Consider the following 22372-nt stretch of genomic DNA (forward strand, 5'->3'; position numbering starts at 1 on the left):
AGCCATCGTTTGCTGTTGTGTCGTCCAGCTTTTTGCCTTGTTACATTTTTCTCCTTTCAGGATCTTGAGCATCACACACAGCTGCCTGTTCTCCTGGGGGGGGGGGCGTTCTTCTGCAGGGCTCTGCCACCCCTAGTAGCCAGCAACTGCTTCATGCATCTTCTGGTGGCCCTGAGCTGGTCCCTGGCAGAGGCCTAGACAGCGGGAAGGAGTCTAAATGGATCAGCCTCCCCAAAGAGAAGTCCAGCCCTGGGGCAATGGGGTGGGGGACGAGGCTTGAGGGCTCCTGGGGTTGGCCGGCTGCCCGCTCATTCAAGTCATGCCACTGCTGGTCACGGAATGGCTTCCTGACCCAGGACCATCATGGTGAGCTTTCTTGAGTTAGAACAAAGGATGCGGTTCCGATGTGAGGAATGCGTAGCTTGCCAACTCCTGTCATCTATCGAGATGGACGATGGCAACGTTTAATGTTTCCCTCGGGTCACTCCTTAAAGCGCTCCCCCTGTGGGCTCTTTGGCCAGTACCAGGAGGTTGGCACAGTGAGATCTTTCCCATCAGGGGTGCCCATTGGGATTGTGCTCTCTGGTGCGGTTCGGCCGCTTTGGCGATCCGCCTCGGGCTTTGATGATCACCAAAGTGGCCGAACCGCACCGGAGCGTACAACCCTGGTGCCCATGGGTGCTATGTCACCCACTTTTTCTGGTGCCTGCCAGCTGTTTTTACAAAGTGAGCAGGGCCAGCTGGGGTGTTTTCCAGCCAGGCTTCTGATGTGGCCTTGAAGATGTTTAAAAAAAAACATTGATTTGGGCAGCAGCTGCCACCACAGCACAAGGCGTTTCACTGTGGGTCTGAAGGGGAGCTGGGGTGGCCATTTTGTGGCTGGTGACACTTCCTGCAGCAGCCATTTTGTGGCTGAACTTACCACTCTGTATTGGATACACATCCAGGATATTTTCACGCTCCTTTCTTATGCGTAGTTAAGGTGAGGCTGTAGCTCTTAATGGACCAGCTAATTTTGAAGATGCTGGAGTTGCTTCCCTTCCACTTGAATGGATGTTCACAGTGAAGTATGTATGCCTTTAGCAGCCGTGCCCTGGCTGGCCAGTCTGATGGAGTGCCCTTTCAAGTAGGAACAGTACATTTTAATAGTAATTTTGCTGGTGTTGACAGATATTTTGGTCTTCGAGTGGAGAGCCTGAGTCATGCACGTGGCGAAAGGAGGTGCTACCACTAAGCTTCAGGGGGAAACTTTGACCAGCTACATGGCAGGATCCTACTGTGAAGGACACCCCCACCCCCCCCTGCGTAATCCGCAGGAGGCGACATGGACAGGTCCTGGTGAGCTTTTCAGCAGCTCCAGTGAGCCACACACACCCTGGGTCCCTTGAGGGCAAGCTTATTTATTTATTTATTTATTAGACTTTTATACCGCCGTTCCCTTAGGCTCACGGAGGTTTACAAGATAAAAATTGCAATAAAACCCATAGTTAAAACCATTAAAACCAATGCCGATTGCGATAATATTCCCTCCGCTTTGAACAGTGAAGTTAGGCTGGGTTGAACACGGGCAGTTTTACCAAGAACGGACTCCTTCCCCCCTTGGTGCCGCAGCTGTGGTCTTCTCCACTCCTGGCTCTTGTTATGGGCTGTAGGATGCATCTGAATTCTCCAGGGCTCCCTCAGGATCCTTCTAACTTGGCTTTTGTTCTGTTTAAGCTTTTTCCTGTTTGAAGCTCACCTTGACCCGTTGGTCGATTGAAGGCTTTCTCAACCAAGTTTTCGTGAAACCTGACAGTCCTGCAAGGGTTTTCTGAATGGGTGAAAGTCAATTAATTATTAATATATTTTTTAATTTGTTAAACATTTATCAGGTGATATGACCATGTATCGTCATGTTGACCCTTCCCCCCCCCCCCCCCACACACACATAAACACACCGAAATGTAGCTTAACTTGACTGCAGGAACTGCTGCTGGATTCTCTCTTCCTTGTTTCTCCTCCCGCATCAGCCGTGGCCTTAATCAGGACCCAGGCAGGCTTTTAGGGGGCAGATTTGGGTCCTCAGTCTAACCCTACTGCCTTCAGTTCAATCAGCCCATTCATTTACCAGCACATTTTCAACGTACAAGTATTAAAAAAGCACATTCTGCAGAAGTGAGCAAAGACCTAAATCATACAAAAAATTATATAATCTAATCACTTAAATGTTGAACATTGTGTATTGCGCATAGGCCAGCTTCAGCAGCACATGTCCTAAAGTGCGGCCTTCCAAAGTCTCCCAGGGGAGATGGCTGTGTGCATACCTATACTTTGCTTGCACAGGGACACAAAGAGAGAGAGAACACTTCAAGGAATTCTGAAGTGGCAGGGTTCTTTTTCCTGGGGAAAAACTTGAAATTTTGGGGGAGAAATTGAATCATAGACAATACTTTCCCATCATACCTAAACTTATTTTATTGGTTGAATAAAGTAAAATGCATCATTTATAAATTAGCTTATAAAACTGAGCCAATTATTATATTGATGGGATATGTCATAATTTCTATAAGGAAAACAGCAAATATACCCAGCACCTGAGAAGGAATTATTCAACCTGTTGCACCATATGCTGCCTTAGTAGAAGTAGCTTAATTTTTGTTATCTGAGAAGTAGAAGAAAAAATGGAGGTAGACAACAAAGTTCGTAGTAAACAAAGTGTGTTATTTGTCCCAAATACTCTAATACATTCACAATATGTAGGACTACCAGCATATTTGGATGTCAAGTTTAATAATGAAAACACTAAACTCCATAACAGTCTGTTATCAGTAGACATAAATTGCAAATTACTGTTGCCAGAATTGTTCACACCAAACAAATTGTTGCACATACGTTGCAGATCTTTGCAGTATACATAGGAACGATCCTGTGAATAATTCTGAACTGTGACCTCAACTGTGACCTGATCCTCCGGGGAGGGCAGTATATAATAAATATAATAAACAAACACACAAACATGCAGACCATGACATTCACACACGGGAGTCAGGTACAAGGCAGAGTCAGTTTGCACAAAAATAAGAAAAAAATATTTTATTAAAAATTGAAATGTTACAGTGGTGGAAGTAACGGATGCCATTTTCAGGAATTGTCTTCCCTTCATGGGGTCATCCCCCTGCTTGAAAGGAATGCAGTGGGCCCCCCATCTCCCCCCCCCCCACTGTGCCCAGCAGCAGTGGGCGACCAGTCAGCAAGCGAAATAGAGAATCCAAGTAGCCCCCCAGTGCTGGACTGCAGCAGGGCACTGCCTTCTGCAGCAGCTGGTGAAAACCTCCCTGTGCAGCTGCTGCATTCACATGTTGCATTTGAGCAGGGCTCTTTCAGGGTCAGCCTCTCGGCTGCTGGTTTGCTTTGGCACAGATATTGTCTTACGTAATCCCCCCCTCCCTCCCTCCCTCCCCCCGCCCACCATCTTCCTGTAGGCTCCATTAATAGGTGTCAATCTGATTCTTTCGGGGGTCACCCCAGCCCCCTCGCTTTAATAGAGGCATCCCACCCGCCCTTGTCTTGCCGCTCCACGGCGGTGGCAGCCTCTTCCCTCTGCACAAAATGCCCTTGTGGTAACAAACGATCCGGCACTGAGGCGTAGTTAAGCTGAGATTGCTACTCGAACAACTTTGTCAAATCCCTGTTTTTGATGGATGGGATCTTGCTGGGTTGCTGTGTCTTAGCAGACAAGCAGTGTATGTATTTATCTTATCCGGAAGGCTTGCTGCCTGCACGGGTGGAATTTAACTTGGGCTCCTTTCTCCAAACAGATTAAAGGTTAGAGAATGGAATGGCTCCCTTTCCCCGCTGCTCGAGAGAGGGCTGCTGCCTTAAATTTACCTTGTGTATTATGACCTGACAAATGGGTAGAGAAATGAATTTCCTTTCTTCCGCCCCCCCCCGCCCCCCAGTTCTGTAGTGCTTTAGAGCCACCCATTAGCTTTAAAAGCTTCAGCAGCCAAACGCCAATGATTAAGCGCCAGTATAAAGCCCGGGGAATGTATTTTCTTCCCCCTGTGCTAAAGGTTTGTGTAACTGAAAACCATTCTCCAAATGAAATTAGCATAATTACCAGCATTTTATGCAGTCGTCTCAGGGAGGAAAAACTGCTTTCCTAAAAGCCTCGAGAGGGACCAGATCATTTCGGTTGCTGTCCTCGCCCCTTCCCGCTCTCTGGGGGTAGACAGCTGCTGGCAGGCCAAGGATGCCTCAAAGCGCTGCTGCTCTCTTCTCCCCAAAAGCTCCGGAGGCCCCATTCCAGATGGGAGCCCCAAATTAAGGCTTCTGCCACCTTCTGCCGCCTCCCTGGGTGGCCTGCGATGAGGAGCAGCTCTTTCGGTGGAGAGGAGCAGGGGCGGGGGCTGTCAAGGAAGGGGCTGCTGCCTCCCCAACTGCCAGCTGCAGCACCTCGCCCCAGGTCCTTCTCCGGATGGGCCCCACCGGCTCAGAGCACTGCCCTTTGCAAGAAGCCCCCCCCCTCCATTGCCGCTCCTGCGTGGACACAAAGAAAACGCCTCCCCCCACCCACTTGCGGCTGCTGCTCGGCCTGGACCCTGCCGGGGATTCAAACTTCGTTTTGCACTTTGCATTTGTTGAGGCAGCTCACCGACTCCGAGATCGTCCCTCTGGAGTACTCGAGCCTAAAATGCTTCTCTCCCCTCCATTGGTGCGCCAGCCGCCTTCCTTCTTTCTTCCGAGCTGCATTGCTGACAAGTGCCCCCCCCTCCCCGAAAAAAGCCCAGCCCTTTTATATCCTTTCAAAACGTCCTTGTGGCTTTATTCATTAAGATGTACAGGACGATATGGCAGAACAAGCCGCATAATTTAAATGGCCCCCGGAGTCCTCCCTTGAAACACTCCATTTGGACAGCTGTTATTTCCTGCGAGATAATTAAATGTTTTAAATATTTTTTAAAAAGAGAGAAGGGTTTATTTTTAAAATTCGGGGGGGGGGGTGTGCGCACACAGACACACACACACACACAGATGTACACATTCGGTTTATCCCCCCCCCCCCCCGTGGATCTATTTCCTTCCCTCCCAAGAATGCCTCTAATTATTTGTGCCGGTCCAGGCTTGCCGCCGTCCCTGCGGCTGGATCTTGTTTGTCTCCTGGCTTCCGTGCTAATAGGATGAGGGACGTCCTCCGCCTCCTTCCACGGCGGCCCTCATGGTGGAGCGGGTGTGTTTGATCACGCCTGGGTTGGAGAGGCCATTATGGTTCCAGCAGGGAGGCGGGGGCAATCAGAAGCAGCACCCCCCCCCCCGGCTCCTCGCCTCGTGCCCTGGGCCTGTTTCCTCCTCCTCCTCCCCAACAGGACACCCTCTTTAAAAAGAACGGCACGGTGGGCTTTGTGTGCGCGTATGTCTGTGCAGGCCATGGCAGCAAGGAGGTCACAAAACATCACTGGCCTCCGTCTCTAAGGACGGCAGGTCCTTGGGAAGGGGGCCTGGGCATATTTCACGGGAGGCCCCAAAGCAGCCGCTGGAATTTTCTGAAATCCGGTCAGCCCAGACCAAGTAGGACATATGGCTTGGCTCAACAGGGCCTCTTCTGTTGTTAGTTCCAGGTAGCCGGCTGTGCTTCTGGCATTCCGCAGGGCCTGCAAAACGGAGCTCTTCTGCCAGGATTATGGTTGAGGCCGGAGAGCGGGCGGGCTCCCTAGGAAGACGTGATGTCAGGCCGGGTCCAGCATGGGCGGCACTAGTTGTTGTGCCTTCTGTCACCCTGGCCGGGAGCCCTTCCAGGTTGGGAGGGCTCGTATTCCCTGCCACCTGGTTGTGCTGTGTGTTTTTAATTTGTATAACGGGAATTCTAATGGAGTTTTAATTGGGGATAGTTATGTTTTAACCTGCCACGAGCCTGCTTCCTGGGTGTGGTGGGGGACGATGATGATGATGATGATGATGATGATGATGATGATGATGATGATGATGATGATGATGATGATGATGGTCTGCAGCAGAAGAGCTGTATTCGAGTCCAGGGGCACATGAGATTTCCAGAGTGTGAGCTCTGGATTTGATAAGGGGGGCTTTGACTCTCAAAAGCACAGACCCCCAAAATACAGGTGGCCTCAAGAGCTGCTGGACTCTCACCTAGCGGGCTGTCGCATCTTCTCTGTCACGTCAGCATCTGGGGAAGGCCTGCCGGAGACTAAAGCATGTTAGTGTTGCTGTGAGAGACGTGCTTAGATTTCGCCTTTTCTCTGTCGTGACATCTGGGGCAACGAATCCCATCAGCAGAACAGAATTTGAGCCCAGCGGCCCCTTTAAGACCAGCAGAGTTCTGCTGCTTCAGCCCAGCATGGCTACGCACCTTAATCCCTTTCGTGTAAACGGTAGATGGCTTCCTTGATGCCATCTGTTGAGCGCATGATCCTTGTTCTCCACAAACCCTAAATGGGCATAATTCTCCTTGGTCTGCTCCCACCGTCCCTCAGGTTTGAAAACTGGGGTGGGGGGGGTGGGGGGGACCAGACTGAAGTGAAACTCCATGGATATTTCCTCCTCTGGACTTCCTAAGAGCGGCTGGGGTGTTAGGGTTGTGCCGTCAGCCTTCAGCCCTGTGGCACAGCGCTGGCTGCGTTAGCCTGGAATGGCCGATTCGGGCACCGCCGTGCACAAGCCTGTGTGCACCCCCCCGTCCAGTGGTTGGGTGCCTGCAGGGAGCCCTAGATTTGCTGCAGATCTGTCCTGGGCGTCGGCCTCCGCCCATGCACACCTCTCATTGTGTCATCCTGGCTTTCTGTAGAAGCTGCTTTGTGTCCCTGGTAAAATGTCAAGTTAATTTGGAGTTGATGTTTTGATCTCCTGACATTTCCATCCACTGTGTGACTACATTAAAAGGGAATGGGGGGAGGGAAAGGGGGAGCACGTGCTTGCACAGGCTCCTGAGAAGAAAACAGCAAAGCCAAGTTTGGTTGTGTTCCCCAGTCAATCCCGATCAAGAGGGTTGGTTTGGTTTGGTTTGGTTTGGTTTGTAGTGCTTTTGCTGGCCTCTTTGTTCAGCAGGCAGGTCTGCCCTGAAGGGACCGTTTTCGCTTCAGTACCTGAAGGAAAATTCTGCCTGCTGCACAGAAGAGAAAAAATGCCAAAATGTCTGTTAGTGACCCTTACCAAGTTACTGGGCGGGGACGTGGACGGGAACGACGCCAGACTTTCCCTGCTTTGTTCTTCTCGGGAGGAGCATGGCACATGGGGGAAGCTCCTGCCATTGCCGCTGTTTGCCCCGATGTCTCCAGGAACCTCAGGTTCTCTGCTGGATCGAGTGGGGTGTCGACCCGTCCCTGTGGCTGGGACTTCTGTCGCTGACACTGAAGAATAGGAATCCCAAGATGGTGCCCGTGGTGATAAGGTAGTCGCAGAGAGGCCCCTTTTCTGGCACCTGCAAAGTCTTTTTTGAAAGTGGCCGGGATTGGGTGGGGCTTTCTGGTTCTCCGTTAGAAGACGTTTGGACCGTCACTTCAGCAATAGCTGCCACCAGAGCACAGGGAGCTTCCCTGGGGGGCTCGGGAGAAGGAAAGATTTTAGCATAATGGTTTTAAAAGGCATCCCGTGAAAGAGAATTTCAGCCTGAAATGGCCAAGAGTAATTGTGAAAGTTCTGCTTGACTTTAACCCTGGACACTTTGCGGTTGGCTCTTCCTCTTGAGGAGCCATGTGGTGGTTGAGCCCCCATCAAGGGCCAGGATCTCTGGAAGGAAGCCCTTCGTTCAAGAGCACCATAAGTCTTGGTGGCCGAAGCAAGATTGTGCCGCTTCTGTTCCCCGCCTGGTGGGCTGCGTGGCCTTCCGGGGGCTTCGGCCCGACTTTGGTCATGGAGCTTCAGGGCCGGCCCCGTTTCACTGGACAGGAGGCCTGAGTGAGGCCTGGACATGGAGCCGTGTGGAACGAAGCGTTAAATTTCAGCACAATATGCAGCGCCACGCTTCAAGCAGTCATTTTCCATGCTACACAAAACGCCTAAACGGATCCTGATTGTTTTTGTGAAACATCTGGTCTGCAAATGAAGCTATCTCCTGAGTGTCATACAAGCAGGACGCCCCGCAAGAAGCTTCCAGTGGCCGTTGACGTTGCTCTTCTGCACAGAAGGCCATTCTTGAGGCCTTTTGCCAACCCCTCGGGGCAGAGCAGATCTGAGGCCAAGAAGGGCCCCACACACACACACACACACACACACACACCATCTCTGTGCCCTCTTTGTCGGGCAAGCCGAGCAGCTGAAGTGAAACCTATTTGGTGGGAGGTCATCAGAAATGAGCGGGAGGCGCTGGGCATGTTCTGCCTTTGAAGCACAGCCTGTCTCCCCACTGCTCTGCCGGCGCCTCTGGCTGGGCTCCCCCTGTGGCCCTTAGGGACCCAGAGCGTGGAAGATGGGCCTGGGATGGCCCGATCCTGCCCCCTTACACTCAGGACCATTGCTGCCTCAGGTAGGTGCTGATTCTGCCTCCGGTTCTTGCGTTGTTTGAAAACATCCTTTTTAAGCACTGAATTCCCCTCGTTCTACATGGGGACTGCCAGACTTCAAATTTGTTCTCCTTTTATTTATTTAGCGCCCGCGTGATGGAGTGGCAGACTCTCATCCGGTTTGTAAGCCGCTTTGAGACTCCTTCGGGCAGTGAAAAGCGGGATATGAAAAGCCAGCTCTTTTTCTTTTTCTATTTATTTTAGAACTGTCCTTGGATTTCCATTTTTGTTTACGGAGCCCGTTCTGTTGGACGTTGTGGAATAATTCTGTGGATTAGTTGTAATAACCCCGCCCGGTCTGTGGCACTCAGTGAGTGTGGGAGCAGAGCCATCGCAGTGGACCCGAAAGTGCCGCGGAGGAGACCTTCCGGTCCCCGTGGAATATCGCCTGTGCAGGGGAGGGCCGCGTCCTTTTTGTCACCCTCTCTTTTTCGGCAGCTTAGTTATCTAGGATGGAGGCCGTCGATGGTGCCCGTGTATTCCCACTTTGCTTTGCTGCTCAAGGCAGAGGCGTGGGGAAAGGCAGTGGGGGCCGGTGGCTGGTGACTCTGCAGGCCGTGTGAGGCCAGAGAGGTCTGGAGGAGGAGTGCCACAGCCTGCTCCCCTGTAGGAGCCCCGGATTTCCTCGGGGTCTCCCAGCTGGGTGCTAAGCAAGGCCTCGGAACCTGACAAGGTGGGGCCGTCCAGGCCGGGGCAAGCAGGGCAATGAATACTGAGGTTTGGGCAGACCATTTCCCCCTCTGGCGTCAGGTGTCAGGGTTGTGAGAAAGCCCTGGGTTTCGGGGGTGGGAGCAGAAGTTGCCATCACCATGAGCAGAGAATTCTCCCCTTGGCCCCCTCCTGGGTGCTTGGAAAGGGAGGGTGCTTCTCCGGCCATGAGCAAACACGCTTCTTCTTGTACTTTTGTCATTTCCGGGAACACAACGTGCCGTAGAGTCCCCTTCTCGGTGTTGCTTACCAAAGAGGCTGACGCGCGAGGACCTTCCGTTTTCAGAATTTGGGGGGGGGGGGAGAGGAATGGGTCTTGCTTTTCAAACTTGAAGCCATTCTTTTCAGGACGCTCCCTGCAGAATGCCTTACGAATGCTAAGGGCCCCCGTGCCCCGCCGCTTAGCAGTGGGAAGGCTGCCATTCCCCTCGGCCGGAGATCTAGCCAGCGCACCTCTAACCATTAACTGCTTTGTTTCCTGCTGCGATCATCCAGCCCATCTGCTAATCATGACTTTGCCATTCCAGCTGCAGTCAACATGATGTGGTTTGACTTGGGATCTTTGTTCGCCTTTAACTGCTTGACAACTTTTGTGTTTCATTTTTGTGTGTCCTTGTCCTGCTGATCTCTGTCCCCGGACAGGAAAAGCGAGCTGCACTGTGCCTGGAAACCCCGGACTAATCATCTTTTTCTAGCGCGTGGACAGCAGTCCCGGCCCCCCTGCGGTTTCCTTTAAGCCCTGCTCCCAGGAAAGCCCGTAAATTGAGTCTCTGGGGAGACCATGATCTGTCCAGTGAGCTCTCAGCTCTGCCAGTCCTTTCCCTTCGCTCCCTCTGCCCCCCCCCCCTGGGAGTGCATGCGGCTAGAGTACTGCTTGCGGGGGGTGGGGGGTGGCTAAGTGGGGCAGGCCTCCTTTCTGCCCTCCCTGCAGAGCAGGGCTGCCCTCCCGGTTGTGCTCCCAGTGCTGGAGCCAGCATGGGCCGAGGGGATCGAGCTGCCGGTTGCCCAGAATTCCCAGCTGCGGCCCGTCTGTGCTGTCCAAACTAGCCCACGTAGGCAAATTACTGCCGTGCAGCCCTTGGTGAAGTGTCTTACTCCAATTGCGCAGGGTTTTCTTTTTGGCTTCAGTGTTTTAAGCGGTGCCATTCATAAGTATTGTGTGATTTTTCCCCCATGCGGGTTATGTACATGTCTCTCTCCTTTCTATTATTTTTTTCCTCGTCTTGCCCTCTTCCCTCTGGAGGAATTTCGTGCACGTCGTCCTTGCCCTAATTGCAGAAAGGGAGAACTGGGCTTGCTGGGCCCCTTTCGGCTTCCGTGGGCAGCCAGTGGATTGTGGAGCGATACCTCCATGAGCTGGTCTTCTTTCAGAATAGGAAGCTCAAGTCCCCGAATGGCACAGGAACCACTGCTTGGTCTTGAGTGGCCTTTTTGCTGGAAGGACTCCTCCCCCTCCCTCCCCCCCCCCCCATTGAAACATTGCCTGGGCTGAACCCAAAAGATCTGCTGTGGGGTTTATGGCCCCATGTGGGCAGCACCTTAGGTCTTCCCTGCATCTTCCAAACTCCAGCAGAACCACCCTGTGTCCGCCCCGGTTAAACTAGGTGGCTTGATTGGCAAACTCTGGAACAGCTAGCTTCAAGACCAGCAAGATTTTGGGGGTCTGAGCTTTCGAGGATCAAAACTCCCTTCTTCAGATCCGTGTTGCTCCCAAAAATGGAAAAATCTTGTAGGCATGGGCTGGAGAGAGTTGACAAAGAGAATTCTTTCTCCCTCTCCCAAAATACTAGAATGTGAGTGCCTCCTGTGAAGTTGATGGGTTATGGGTTCAGGATCGACAGAACGAAATACTATTTTATACAGAGAGTGATTCAAATGTGGAATCCTCTTCCAGGGGATGCCGTGATGGTCAGTGGAACGACACGGCTTTGAAAGAGGATGAAAGAGGTCCACAGAGATTAATTCTATCAATGGCATCCAAGACAAGGGTGTATCCAACCTTTGCTTGAACACGCTGTTCTTGGAAGCTTTAGGATGCTTTGGGCTGATCCTGCGTTGAGCAGGGGGTGGGACTAGATGGCCTCTGTGGCCCCTTCCAACTCTACGATTCTGTGAATGGCTACTAGCCAAGCTGGCTGATGGGAACCTTTCCTCTGACTCTCAGAGCCTGGAAGCACTATCTGGGTAAGGCCCTGTGCCTGGCCCTGCAGAGGAACTGGCTGGCCCCTGGGTGAGACGGGAGGCTGGACTGGAGGGACCCTCCCTGGCCTGACCCAGCAGGGCTCTCCTGATGTTCTTAGGAAGGCCTCGGCCTCCCTGCCCTGTGGCTGGCCCTGCAGAGGAACTGGCTGGCCCCTGGGTGAGACTGGAGGCTGGACTGGAGGGACCCTCCCTGGCCTGACCCAGCAGGGCTCTCCTGATGTTCTTAGGAAGGCCTCGGCCTCCCTGCCCTGTGGCTGGCCCTGCAGAGGAACTGGCTGGCCCCTGGGTGAGACTGGAGGCTGGACTGGAGGGACCCTCCCTGGCCTGACCCAGCAGGGCTCTTCTGAGGGTCGGCCTCTCTGCCCTGTGGCTGGCCCTCCAGAGGAACTGGCTGGCCCCTGTGTGAGAAGGGAGGCTGGACTGGAGGGACGCCCCAGGTCTGACCCAGCAGGGCTCTTCTTATGTTCTTATGATTCTCAACTGCAGAAAGATCTGGCTACCCTCCTGCAACTAAGCTCTGGAATGAAGCCCATTGTTTGAGCCTGCTGAGTTAGAGAGGGTTTAGCTGCTCTGTGGCCTAGGTCTTGGAGGCCTGGCTGAACAGCAGGTGCTGCTTTGGAGTGGGGCTCTATGTCATTGTGCCCCGCTGATCTCCCCTTCCCAGGCTCCATCCCCAAGTCCTCCAGGTGGATCCAAACCCTTAATCAGAGCGGGTTTCATAGGCCAGGGAGGGCCTTGGCAGCTCAGTGAACTGAGTGTGTTGAATCACCGGGTGCCTTTATTTTTTAAAATTTACCATTCAATTTGCATAGTGGCTGTTCCCAGAAAAGCAGTCAAGCAATGTGGTCAAAACAAAAAACCTTCTAACTAGAGGTGAGCATCTCTCCTCCTTGCCTGCCCCCTCAGGAAGGCCCTACAATGCAGTACCAAACAATACCATACGCAAGGGAGGGGGGCGGTATAGAAATCTATCTAAATAAATGCAGCCTCCCTTCAGGCTTTGCAGAGCTGGGCTTCTTCGCTGGCTCATGGCTTCTCCCCTGCCCAGTTCCTGGCTTGACGGAGACGAGGCCACTCTCCTTTCCCCTCCGGGACGAAGGCGCGTCATGCTTTAGGCTCCTGGGTGTGGAGGGGAGGAGGGACCGGAGGCATCCCCGCTGTTATTCCCCCGAGGCACATGGATGCAGAATGTGGTGCGCCATCCATGGTTGTCCTCTGCATGCAACGCCGGGGAAGGTGGAGACCCAGGCTGTGCTTGGCCTTGGCCTGGCAGCTGGGATGGGGGCAGGGCGTGTTTTGCAAAGGCCATGTTTGAATGGGTGGCCCTACTGACCCCTCTGCGGTCGGGAGCCCCTGCTCTCTCGGATGGGACGGGGCTGTGGCGTTCCTCCCCATCTTGCACGTCTCCCCCAACGCCTGACCACCAGAAAGGATCACAGCTGCCAATGCAAGCAAGACTTTTTGGATTGTGTCCCTCCGGCTCACAGCTTTTAAGCTTCAAGGCATGTCTTTAAAAAAGAGAAACAGTGCAACTCACTTCAAATGCTTTTTGCCTTTCATTTTATTATGGCTTGTCACGCAATGTTCTTTGAAAGCTTGCTCATATATTATCTGTTCCATTTTTTTCCATCTCCCTTCTTTTGCATGCCGTTCCTCCTGTTTCCTCCCTTCCTCCAATCCTCTGTTCCCGCGTGTAGACACAACGGCGACGACAGACCCGGCAGTTCACGGTTGGTATTGCATTCCTGTTTCTCTTCTCTCTCAGCAGGGCTGAGCAGCAAGGCAAGCGTGGGAAGCGGGGGGGCAGGGGGGGCCGGGGGGGGCCAAGCCTGCCCATGAGCTCGCATTTCGAGTGGACGGATCTCATAAATATGCCACGCTTTGGCAGGCTGGATACAAGGCCTGGCCTCGGCCCTTCTGATTTGAATTTCGCATTCCCTTGCGGCCAGCCCCAGCCCCCAGCAATTCCCCACATCCGGCAGACACCGCAGGGCCGGGCGGGGGAGCAGGCCGTAGTATTGCTCTTCAGAGCAAGCATTGCAGTGGCGCCAGGCTTTGAAAACTGGGGGTCTCCGTTTTTGAAGCGAAGGCCATAAATAGGCAAGGGAGGCAGGAGAGGGTAATATTCTGAGGACAACACGAGTCATGCGCTCTCATGTCACAGGGATCGCAAGGGAGGCTCCGGAGCGCATGTTGCCCCTGCGGGTGGCACGAACACTTGCGCAAACTAATTCTGCTCACCAAAAGACCCCCACCCCACCCGCTCCTCTAACGGGGACAGTCTAACTTCAGTTCAGGCTAATAAGTGAGCTGGCAAAATATGGGCCGGAAAGACTTCAATGGACAAACATCAGAAACGTGGCAAGGGTCATGCTGAGACCGGCAGCCCAGGCCTGAAAACGCACTCCTGGCCCAGCCTGTCCAAGAGAGACGGAGTGGGACGTGGGCTGCCGCTTCCTGGGAGGAACGCCCGGACTGAAAGGGGGTCGTATGGAGTGTGTCACACAGCCAGGAGACCCAGGGTTGTCTTCTTGCCAGGCAGGAGACGCTCAGGGGTGTTTTGCTGTCTCCTGCCCCTGTGTCACGGCCCGTAATGTTCCTTGGCAGCCGCCCTTGCAAGTGCCAGCCATGGCCCACCCAACTTAGCTTCCCCCATCTGATGGGATCGGGCTGGCCTGGCCTCTCCAGGTCCTGGTTGCCTCTGGGTGCTCCTGCTGGGCAATGCTACCTCCCCAAATATCAAGCACATGGCGCAGGGGTCTGGCTGCACCCTTCCCCTTGGGCAACGGGCCCCCTGGCCAGTTCTGACTCCTGGCGACCTCCCATTGCCAGGAAGAACGAAGAGTAGAGATTCCTAATGCTCAGCGCCTCGCGTGTTGAATCATCACATGCGCAGATGTGGTGCAGCCTGCAGGCTTGGCATTTTAAAGGAATTTTCCTGTGCCTTATCAGAGATTTCTCAAACCTCTTTGCCTCTCAGAGCATCAGAGCTCTGGCAGCTCCCTCATTTCAGACTAAGTGCAGCAGCTGCAACATACAGTGGTAGGAGACCCATTTTAAATTCGGCACTGGCCTTGTGGAACGGAAAGGCACGATCCGTTTCTTCGTCCGGCTCCTGTTGTCGTCTTTGTGCAGGCAGAGTTGGACTGGGATCAGGAAGGGCTCCGTCAGGACCTTTCGGCATTGGTGATTTGGGGCAGGCCCCTCCTGCTCAGCGTGGCTGTGGGCGGCTCAGTTTAGATGAGCTGAAAAATACCCGAATCAAAGCTGATTCGGGTTCTTTTGGGATGCACCAAGCTGAAGCGTCTGCCCCTGTTTTTAAATTGGCCAGTTTAAATTTCTCCCCCCCCCAGAAAGGACTTGTGGGGGGAGGGGGGGGCACCCACCAAACAGCTAATGAAGGCAGGCAGAGTGCACCCCTTAAATGCCTCCTCGGGGCTTCACGGGCAAAGCTGCTTGCAATGACTTGGGGAGACATTCAAAGGTTGCGGCGCCCCAAACAGCTCCTCATGACGGATGTGCCGTCTGGCAGGTGCTCCTTATCCCCTTCGCAGGCAGCAGGAGCTTTCCACCACCTGGGAGGAGGGGGGGGGGAATCGGGAAGAAAGAAACCCCAATACTTTTTGGAGGAGGCCAAATCTGCAAAAGTGAGGGGTCGTTTGTGTGATTCGGATTTGGCCTGAATCAGTTTGGACCAAATCTGAAATGGCCCGAATTTTGTGTGTGTGCGCACAGGCCTAGTTTAGAGCCAGCCAGGCGGACCAGGAAGGCCTCTTCCTCTCGGATTCCTGCCCAGAGACGGGCCTAAGCCTCGTTGTCTGTTCGGACGGCCTGCATCGGCCGATCTAAACGAATGTTCTGATTTAGCAAAAGGTGTCTGCTCGTAGCCACCTGCTGCATAGCCCTTGCAATCTAATCAGAAAAGTTTTTTAGGCTGGTGATGAGAGGACTCCATTCAGCTTGCACTGATTATGCTGGCTTGTTGAAAGCTTTTACTGTGAGCTTTCAGAAAAAGGAAATCAGGTTTTTGTGAATTCTCACATAGAAGCCTGCAAAGAATTGTAAAGCCATGTCATGACAGCCCCTACAGTGTGAGGTGAGAGAGGAACCCCTGGGGCGTGTGGTTCTTCGTGGCTCTGATGCCAGCTGGAGCAGGGGGTGGGGGAAGGGGAATCTAAGCCAGAGGCCCCCAGACTTTTGGAGCCTATGGGCCCATTTGGAATGTTGACGTACGGTCCTAAAATGGCCTCCCCACTCCCAAAATGGCCACTGTGGGAGGCGGAGTCACAGGGAGAGAAAGAGGAGAAGAAACTCCAGTGTGTAGGACAAGAGGAGTAGAGGAGCAATTTCTGTTTCAAACAGTGTCATTTTGATCTGCACAGTCAATGAGAGATTCAGTGGCCCATCAGGATGCCTGCCCCCTCCCTAAGGACCCCTGTCAGGCATCAGGAAAAGTGGTGGTGGGTGCCCCGCAGGGTCTTCTGATCCAGAGCAGTGGGCAGGTGACCTTCTGGCCCTCTGCAGCGTGAGGGCAGGCACAGAGTCCACAAAGTCTTTGCTTGCGTGGAACTAGGAGGGCTTCGTCCAAGCTGGATATCTGAGCAGGCGTTTGCTCACGCAGGTGATCAGTTCCTGTATGCAAAAGCGGTAGACGAGGAATTGTAGCTTCTGCCTTCCAGAGAGGAGAGGGGAGTTCAGTTTGTGCTTACAGAGCAGGTCATTTGGGTGCAAACATCCCAGCCCCTAACCATGGGGGGGGCCTGTGCGCTGAAGCCCTCCCCCCACAATGGCCCAAGACTCCCTTGGAAGCGCCTGTGGCCGATTTCATGTGACTCCCTCTAGCCAGCCTTCATTTGAGGGCCGTGCATATTAGAAAAGGACTGGGGAGATAATCATGGTTCCTTGGAGAAACAGACCATTAACATATTTTTTGCTCCTCTTAAGGAGACACACAAGTCAAAACAACATGGGGGTATAGAACAAAAAAGACTCAAAATCAAATCAAAAGCATATTTCTGAGACAGTCCAAATCGGTGGACAGAACTGATAAACAAGAAATGCTGAGTTTTGCTTTGAAAGAATCTGCCCTGTGTCTCAAAAAAGGGGGCAACCACTAGGCCCGCTGGCACCCTATAACTCTGTGCCAGAGCTGAAGGAGGCCTTTGACCATTGACACAATTGGCCCAGGGAGTAAATTTCATCTCCAAGATGCTTTCTCTCACTTCAAGGATGATCCTGGCCCCTGCGGAGCTGCTTCAGTCCAAGGCAGCTCCGCGTCCGTTTTCCCAAGGCCAGGGGTCTTCCCAAGCTTGCGTTGCTGGAGGGTGTGTGAAGCGTGCTGATGTGTGCATGTTGGCCATTTGTTTTGAACAATGTCCAACTGGAGTCAGCATGTCCGTGGACTATGAGGAATGCATGAGGGGCATGGAGACTGTGAAACCAGATGGATTTTCTCCAAAAAAAACCCCAAACAAACAAAAACCGCAAAACAAAATTTAAAAACTCCAAACCCAACTAATTTCGGATTATTTAAACTGCTGCCCTCACCATTGTGGCGGGACAGTGAAAGCCACACGGGTGGAAGGCCGAGAGGCTGTTGAAGCACCCGGTGCAAAAACTTTTGGAGTGTATCCTACCGGAGTGAAAAGGAGAGGCATTTGTGCGTGCATGCCCAAGAAGTTGCAACCCCTCCTCCAAGTCATTCTCTCCTTGCAGGTAGCATGGACAGCTGCTGTGCATGGGAGGCATTAAAGCATTCTTAACTCTTCCACTGTGCAAAGCCAAGATCTTCCACTTGCCAGTTTCCATGTCTGCTCTCCCCTCGTCTGCATTCATCATCCGAAATTGAATAACCGCATGTTTTGTGGCTGGGGCCCTGGCTTTGGCTGCACTGCAGTGATGTTGTGCAGAGTCCCCTTCCCCTGCCTTTTGGGAGGCTCTGTGCCCCAAGTGAGCAAGAGGAGAAGCGGGGGCAGCTGCATGTGCGGGAGAGGTAGGCCGGTGCCAGTCGCCAAGCTCCCCGCCCCCCCCCCCCCAGCTTTAGAGGGTCGATTTCTTCTCGAAAATCAAACCATTTAAGTTTCCCCGAGAATCTGTCCGCTGATGAAGCCGGCCTGAAAGCCACTTTTTGCAAATGGGAATTCACAGTGATGCCCTTTTGAACGCTGCTGGTGGGCGGGTGTGAATGAGAGAGAGAGAGAGAAGAGCCGGTTCCAAATCAAATGTTCCTTTGGGGGATACATTTTACAGGCACAGGAATGCACAGTGCAGGCCCAAAACGCCTCCTCATGTGGTACCAGGAAAGCTGCCCCTGGGTAAGATCAGTGGGTTGTATTGAGCCCCGGGCTACCACCGGATCCACTGCCGGATGTGCTCAGGGCCTTTTGAAATCTCTTGTGAAGCCAAAGGAGAGGCTGTTGGCATTCACCGCAGAACAACACAGACGCATTCCCCGCTGCCTTCCCTAGCGCAGAACCCACACAGGCACATGAGACATTCTGCAGGGTGCAATGTGGCAAAGCACACGTGTGCTTTAATCTCTTGCCGGCACACCTTCCATCAAACCATTGCCATGAGCATCAGGTTTAGGGATGCCTCAGGTCAATCTGGAGATGGGATGGCTGCAATTCTGTTTAAATTGGGAGCAACCTCTAATTTATTGGGGAGGGGCCGTAAAGAAGGCTGCCCCACGTGCTGGGTGGGAAAACCACTCTCAGTATCAAACCTGACCAAGCTGAAGTGAGCACGGGTGGGGGAGGGAACGGAAGGAAAAGGGCACCCTTGGCGATGCCCACCCAGCTCGCTTGCCCAGCTCTTTCTTAAGCCCTCTTCTCTGCAAGGAGCATGCCAAGTAGACGGCAGCCAACCAGCCCAGGATAACCCTTCCAGCAAGCCAGGTCTCCATGCAAGATGTTAGAGTGCATGGCGGACTGCAGCTGCATCAAGGGAAGGAGCAGCATCAAGGGCCAAGCAAGACCCAGTCTGGACCTGCCTGCCAGGGGGGAAAACCCGCATGGCTTTCTTGACCCAGCCTTTTTGCATGGCTGCTGTTAGGAGTCGTCTTTCCGGCCCTTTTTTCCCCAAGAGTGTCACGAGCATCTTCATCGAGCAAGGGGGCTGGCCAACAGCGTCCCATGTAAGAAACCCCAATTCAAAATGGCGGGTCAGGCAGAGGCCAGGTCCCTTAACAGAAATTAGCCAGAATGGCTGCATGGAAAACTCTCTGGCAGGGAGGCCAAATGCAGTTGGGCCCTCGATGTCAAGCTCCCAGTCCACCTACCTGCCTGGCACACGGCCGAGGGTGCTGGGCCGGAGGGACCTTCAGTCTGATCCACCAGGCACACTCTGACATTTTCCATCATCTCATCATTGTCTTGTCTTGGAGGTTTTGAGTTTAAACAGCTGACTTATAGCAACTCTGGTGAGGGAGAAGCAGAGAGGGTTGGCCATTACCTTCCTCTGCAAATTCTCCCTTGATGACGTCCCCCCCCCCAAGTACAGACCCTGTTTAGCTACCAGTTTATGGCAACCCCTCCAAGGGGGGTATTTATTTATTTATTTATAATTATATAATTCAGTTTATTTCTTCAAGGCAAGGAAGAAGCAGAGGGGATTTGTTTGTTTGTGTATTACTTAGATTTATATACCGCCGTGAGCCAGCTTGCTGGCTCACAGTGGTTCACAATAAAACATCATATAAAACATCAATTTAAAAACATCCCAATATAGTCATTAATACCCTAAAATGTACAATTAAGATAGCAATAATACAACATAAAATTCTTCCCCCAACAACTCATTGCCATGGTGCCCAGCATGGTTGCAAACATTATGCTCTTGGTAGAAAACCAGGGACAGATTACCCTGAGAAGTAAGCAAGCTGAGATAGAACTGCTCAGGTGAGTTTTGGAGAAATATTTCCCATGCTCAATTCTAGTTTTGTAAAAGAGATGAGTTGCTGTTCTAGAAATCTCTTTGTGAACGATGCCGTCAGGTGTGCTGCAGGTCCCTCTGTGGCATAGTCAGGGAGGGGTCTGTCTTGGGATTGTTTCTGATCAGACCCGGGAGATTTCTGCTTTTTATTTCCCTGCGATGGAGCAGCTGGACACTGCGGGGATGTCCGTGTTCTCCTTATCCACAAAAAAGCACAACAGAGGAAGCCTCCTAATTAAGGCATGCAAGGAGCAGTGGAGCCTCAAGGCACAATTGGTGGCCTGAAAAGAGACCTCTGGACAGTCTCCGATTCACGTCAGCGGCCTCTCCTGCCTGTCACTTGCTCAGGGAATCAGAAATAGTGGCCTCTTAAATTGCCTTTGGGGGAGAAACCAAAAGATTCTTCGCACCCCAAAAAGAACGTGCAAAACTGCCCTTTTTACTTTTAAGAAGACAAATGCTTCCTTCCGTGAACAAGGAAAGCCCCATGAAAAAACGCCATTTGGGAGTCTAAAAATAGGATGCTTGTGGAAACTGTCTCTGTGCTTCAGTCCTGCAAGTGACCAACAGCTCCTGAGGCTGCTCTGGTGGCCTTCCACGTGCCATTTGAGCAGAAGCTCTCCCTTGGCCGAGGGGCAATGGGCCAGGGGCATTGCAAGCCAGCAGGAGAAGCTGAGTCACACCATGATGCAAGACTGCAGCACCATCGAAGTCACAGTGGGCAACTTCCAGTGGGGTCTTCAAGGCAAGAGCCAAGCAGGGGCGGTGGAACATGGCCTCCCTCTGCATGGCAACCTGGGCTTCCTTGGCAACCTGGGCTTCCCAGAGAGGTGGCCAAACTGGCTTTCCAGATGTCCATGGACAACAATTCCCATGAGTCCCTGCCAGTACCATCCTAGCAGTGACTCCTGGGAAATGTAGTCCGTGGATATCGGGAGAGCTGCAACTTGGCCACCCCACTAAGGTATTATTATTATTTATTTATTTATTATTATTATTATTATTATTATTATTATTTAATTTTTAGACCGCCCTTCTCCCAATAGGTCTCAGGGCGGTTTACAACATAAATAGTTAAAAACACAATAAAATCCCCATAAAACCCCCAATTAACATCAACAACAAATTACACATAACATATAAGCGGCGGTGGTCACAATTCTGATCTTATATGCCTCAACCATATGCCTGGCGGAAGAGCTCCGTCTTTTCAAGGCATGAGATGTTCAGAGGTGGTTGGCCCTTGCCTGCCTCTGCGTAGAAGCCTGGGGCTTCCTTGATGGTCTCTCATCCAAACTCTCACCAGGGCCGACCCTGCTTAGCTTCTGAGATCTGATGGGATTGGGTTAATCTGGGTCAGGCAGGCTAGGGCGTGCACTGGGATACAGAATGCCCAACTGTCTTCCGGTCTGCTGATGGGGGGATATTCCCCATCCCACCCAGAAGCCATGTCATGTTCATTGAATTGGGGCTTGCACACAAGGGATGCCCATGCCTGACCTTCTAGTTTATGCTCAGAATTAACCTGTGTTGGTGCTTAAAGGGCCACTCTGTATTACTTCAGACCAACACAACAACTCACCCAAATCAATGTATCTGAAGACGTGTGCGTGCACATGGAAGCTTCTGCCCAGAATTAAACTTTGCTTGTCTTCAAGGTGCTCCTGGACTCAAAGTGTGTCCTGTTGTGTCAGACCAACATGGTGACCGACCAGAGGCAATAAAAGTGTAAGCCAAATTTCAAGGAGTACAAACACTGCCACAGCAGTTGTACATCTGGGTAACTCCTCCTGAATTCCCTGTGAGCACCATCAGTAGCACCCTGCAGGTGGCCTGCCTGCGTGGGGAGGGAGGGAGAGAGAGCATAAGCCATGCCTCTGCACATAGCAAATGAGCAGAGTGGATTGCCCACGTGCGCCCGGCCCCTCCCCATGGTCAGCAGGGCAACTGATCACAGGAAGGAGGCCCACCTGCAGGCACTTCCTCCACATGTTTGCAGGTGACTCAACAGTTGTGTGGGTCAGAGCCCATGTGCTCTTGCCTTCTGTCCCGCACTATGCAGATGGGCTGCCTGCACAGAGGGCGCAGGGACCGGCCTTCCTTGGGTTCTGCACCTCAAATGGACATTCGGCCCCCATGGATCTCCTCTGCTCCTCTCGGAATGAGCCTGCTTTCTAGGTAGTGGCCTACTTCTAACAAAAAGAAGCAGCATCCATCTGGGTAAAAGGAACAGTGGATGGGGTTGAGGAACCCTTCCCCCTGACCCTTCCAGGCTGCTTTTCTTCTTGTGGGGGCACAACCGTGCAGCCACTGGGTCTCTTTTAGCCTTTGCAAGAAAGGGAGGTGCCATTTGAGCAACAACCTGCACCTCGTCCCTCGACCGCCCTCAGCTGCAGCCTCAGATGGGCTTTGAGATGAACGTCCAGATGTGGAATTTGGCCCTGTCTTGCTTGGCCCTAGATGCTCTCTGAGTCCCAAGGTGCTGGATCCCCTTCTGGTCTTTGGCAAGAAGAAAGTTCCAGAGCAAGGAGGGGACACAACACCTTTCCTTTGACAAGCGAGTTTTGTTTTTGTTTTTAATTGAGGTTTCAGGAAGAGGCTTTATCAGCTTTGAGGTGACTTTCCCAAAAACAGATTGCTTTGGGGATTTTTCTAAGACCTTCCCTATCAGATTATTTTTTCCCCCTCTGTGAAAATGCAACACCCAATCTCCATGTATTGTTCCTGTAGTTTTGAAAAGTGCAATCCAATCTCTCTCTGCGCTGATAACGGGCAATCGTAGCTGGCATTGCCCGGGGATTTAAATGCACACTGAAACCTACAGCACCATTTCGCTCCTTTGGCTGTGTTCCCTCTACAAAGGAATGTTCCCTGGGGAGATGCACTGCCCTCTCTTGGTGTTTCTAACAATAAATGGGTTTTTTTGGTGGGGAGGGGGTTTGCATGCCGCTCTGAATGAGTGATTTTGAACATTCTCCCTGTTTGATGTGTGTTCCGGGGGGGGGGGGCAGACCAAGAGGTCCTGGGCAGCTAAC

At 52.5% G+C, this 22372-nt stretch overlaps 1 protein-coding gene across 1 annotated transcript in view; it reads left to right on the top strand.

Annotated features, from left to right (window-relative positions):
- Window positions 1-22372, top strand: part of CADM1 (cell adhesion molecule 1) — a 245321-nt gene that overhangs the window by 203271 nt on the left and 19678 nt on the right. The window contains exon 10 of the mRNA XM_077306582.1: window positions 13103-13135. Coding sequence (XP_077162697.1) covers window positions 13103-13135 — 33 coding nt within the window. The remainder of the gene's footprint in view (window positions 1-13102; window positions 13136-22372) is intronic.

The sequence above is a fragment of the Paroedura picta genome, chromosome 12, assembly GCF_049243985.1.
Source record: "Paroedura picta isolate Pp20150507F chromosome 12, Ppicta_v3.0, whole genome shotgun sequence".
Taxonomy (NCBI): Eukaryota; Metazoa; Chordata; class Lepidosauria; order Squamata; family Gekkonidae; genus Paroedura; species Paroedura picta.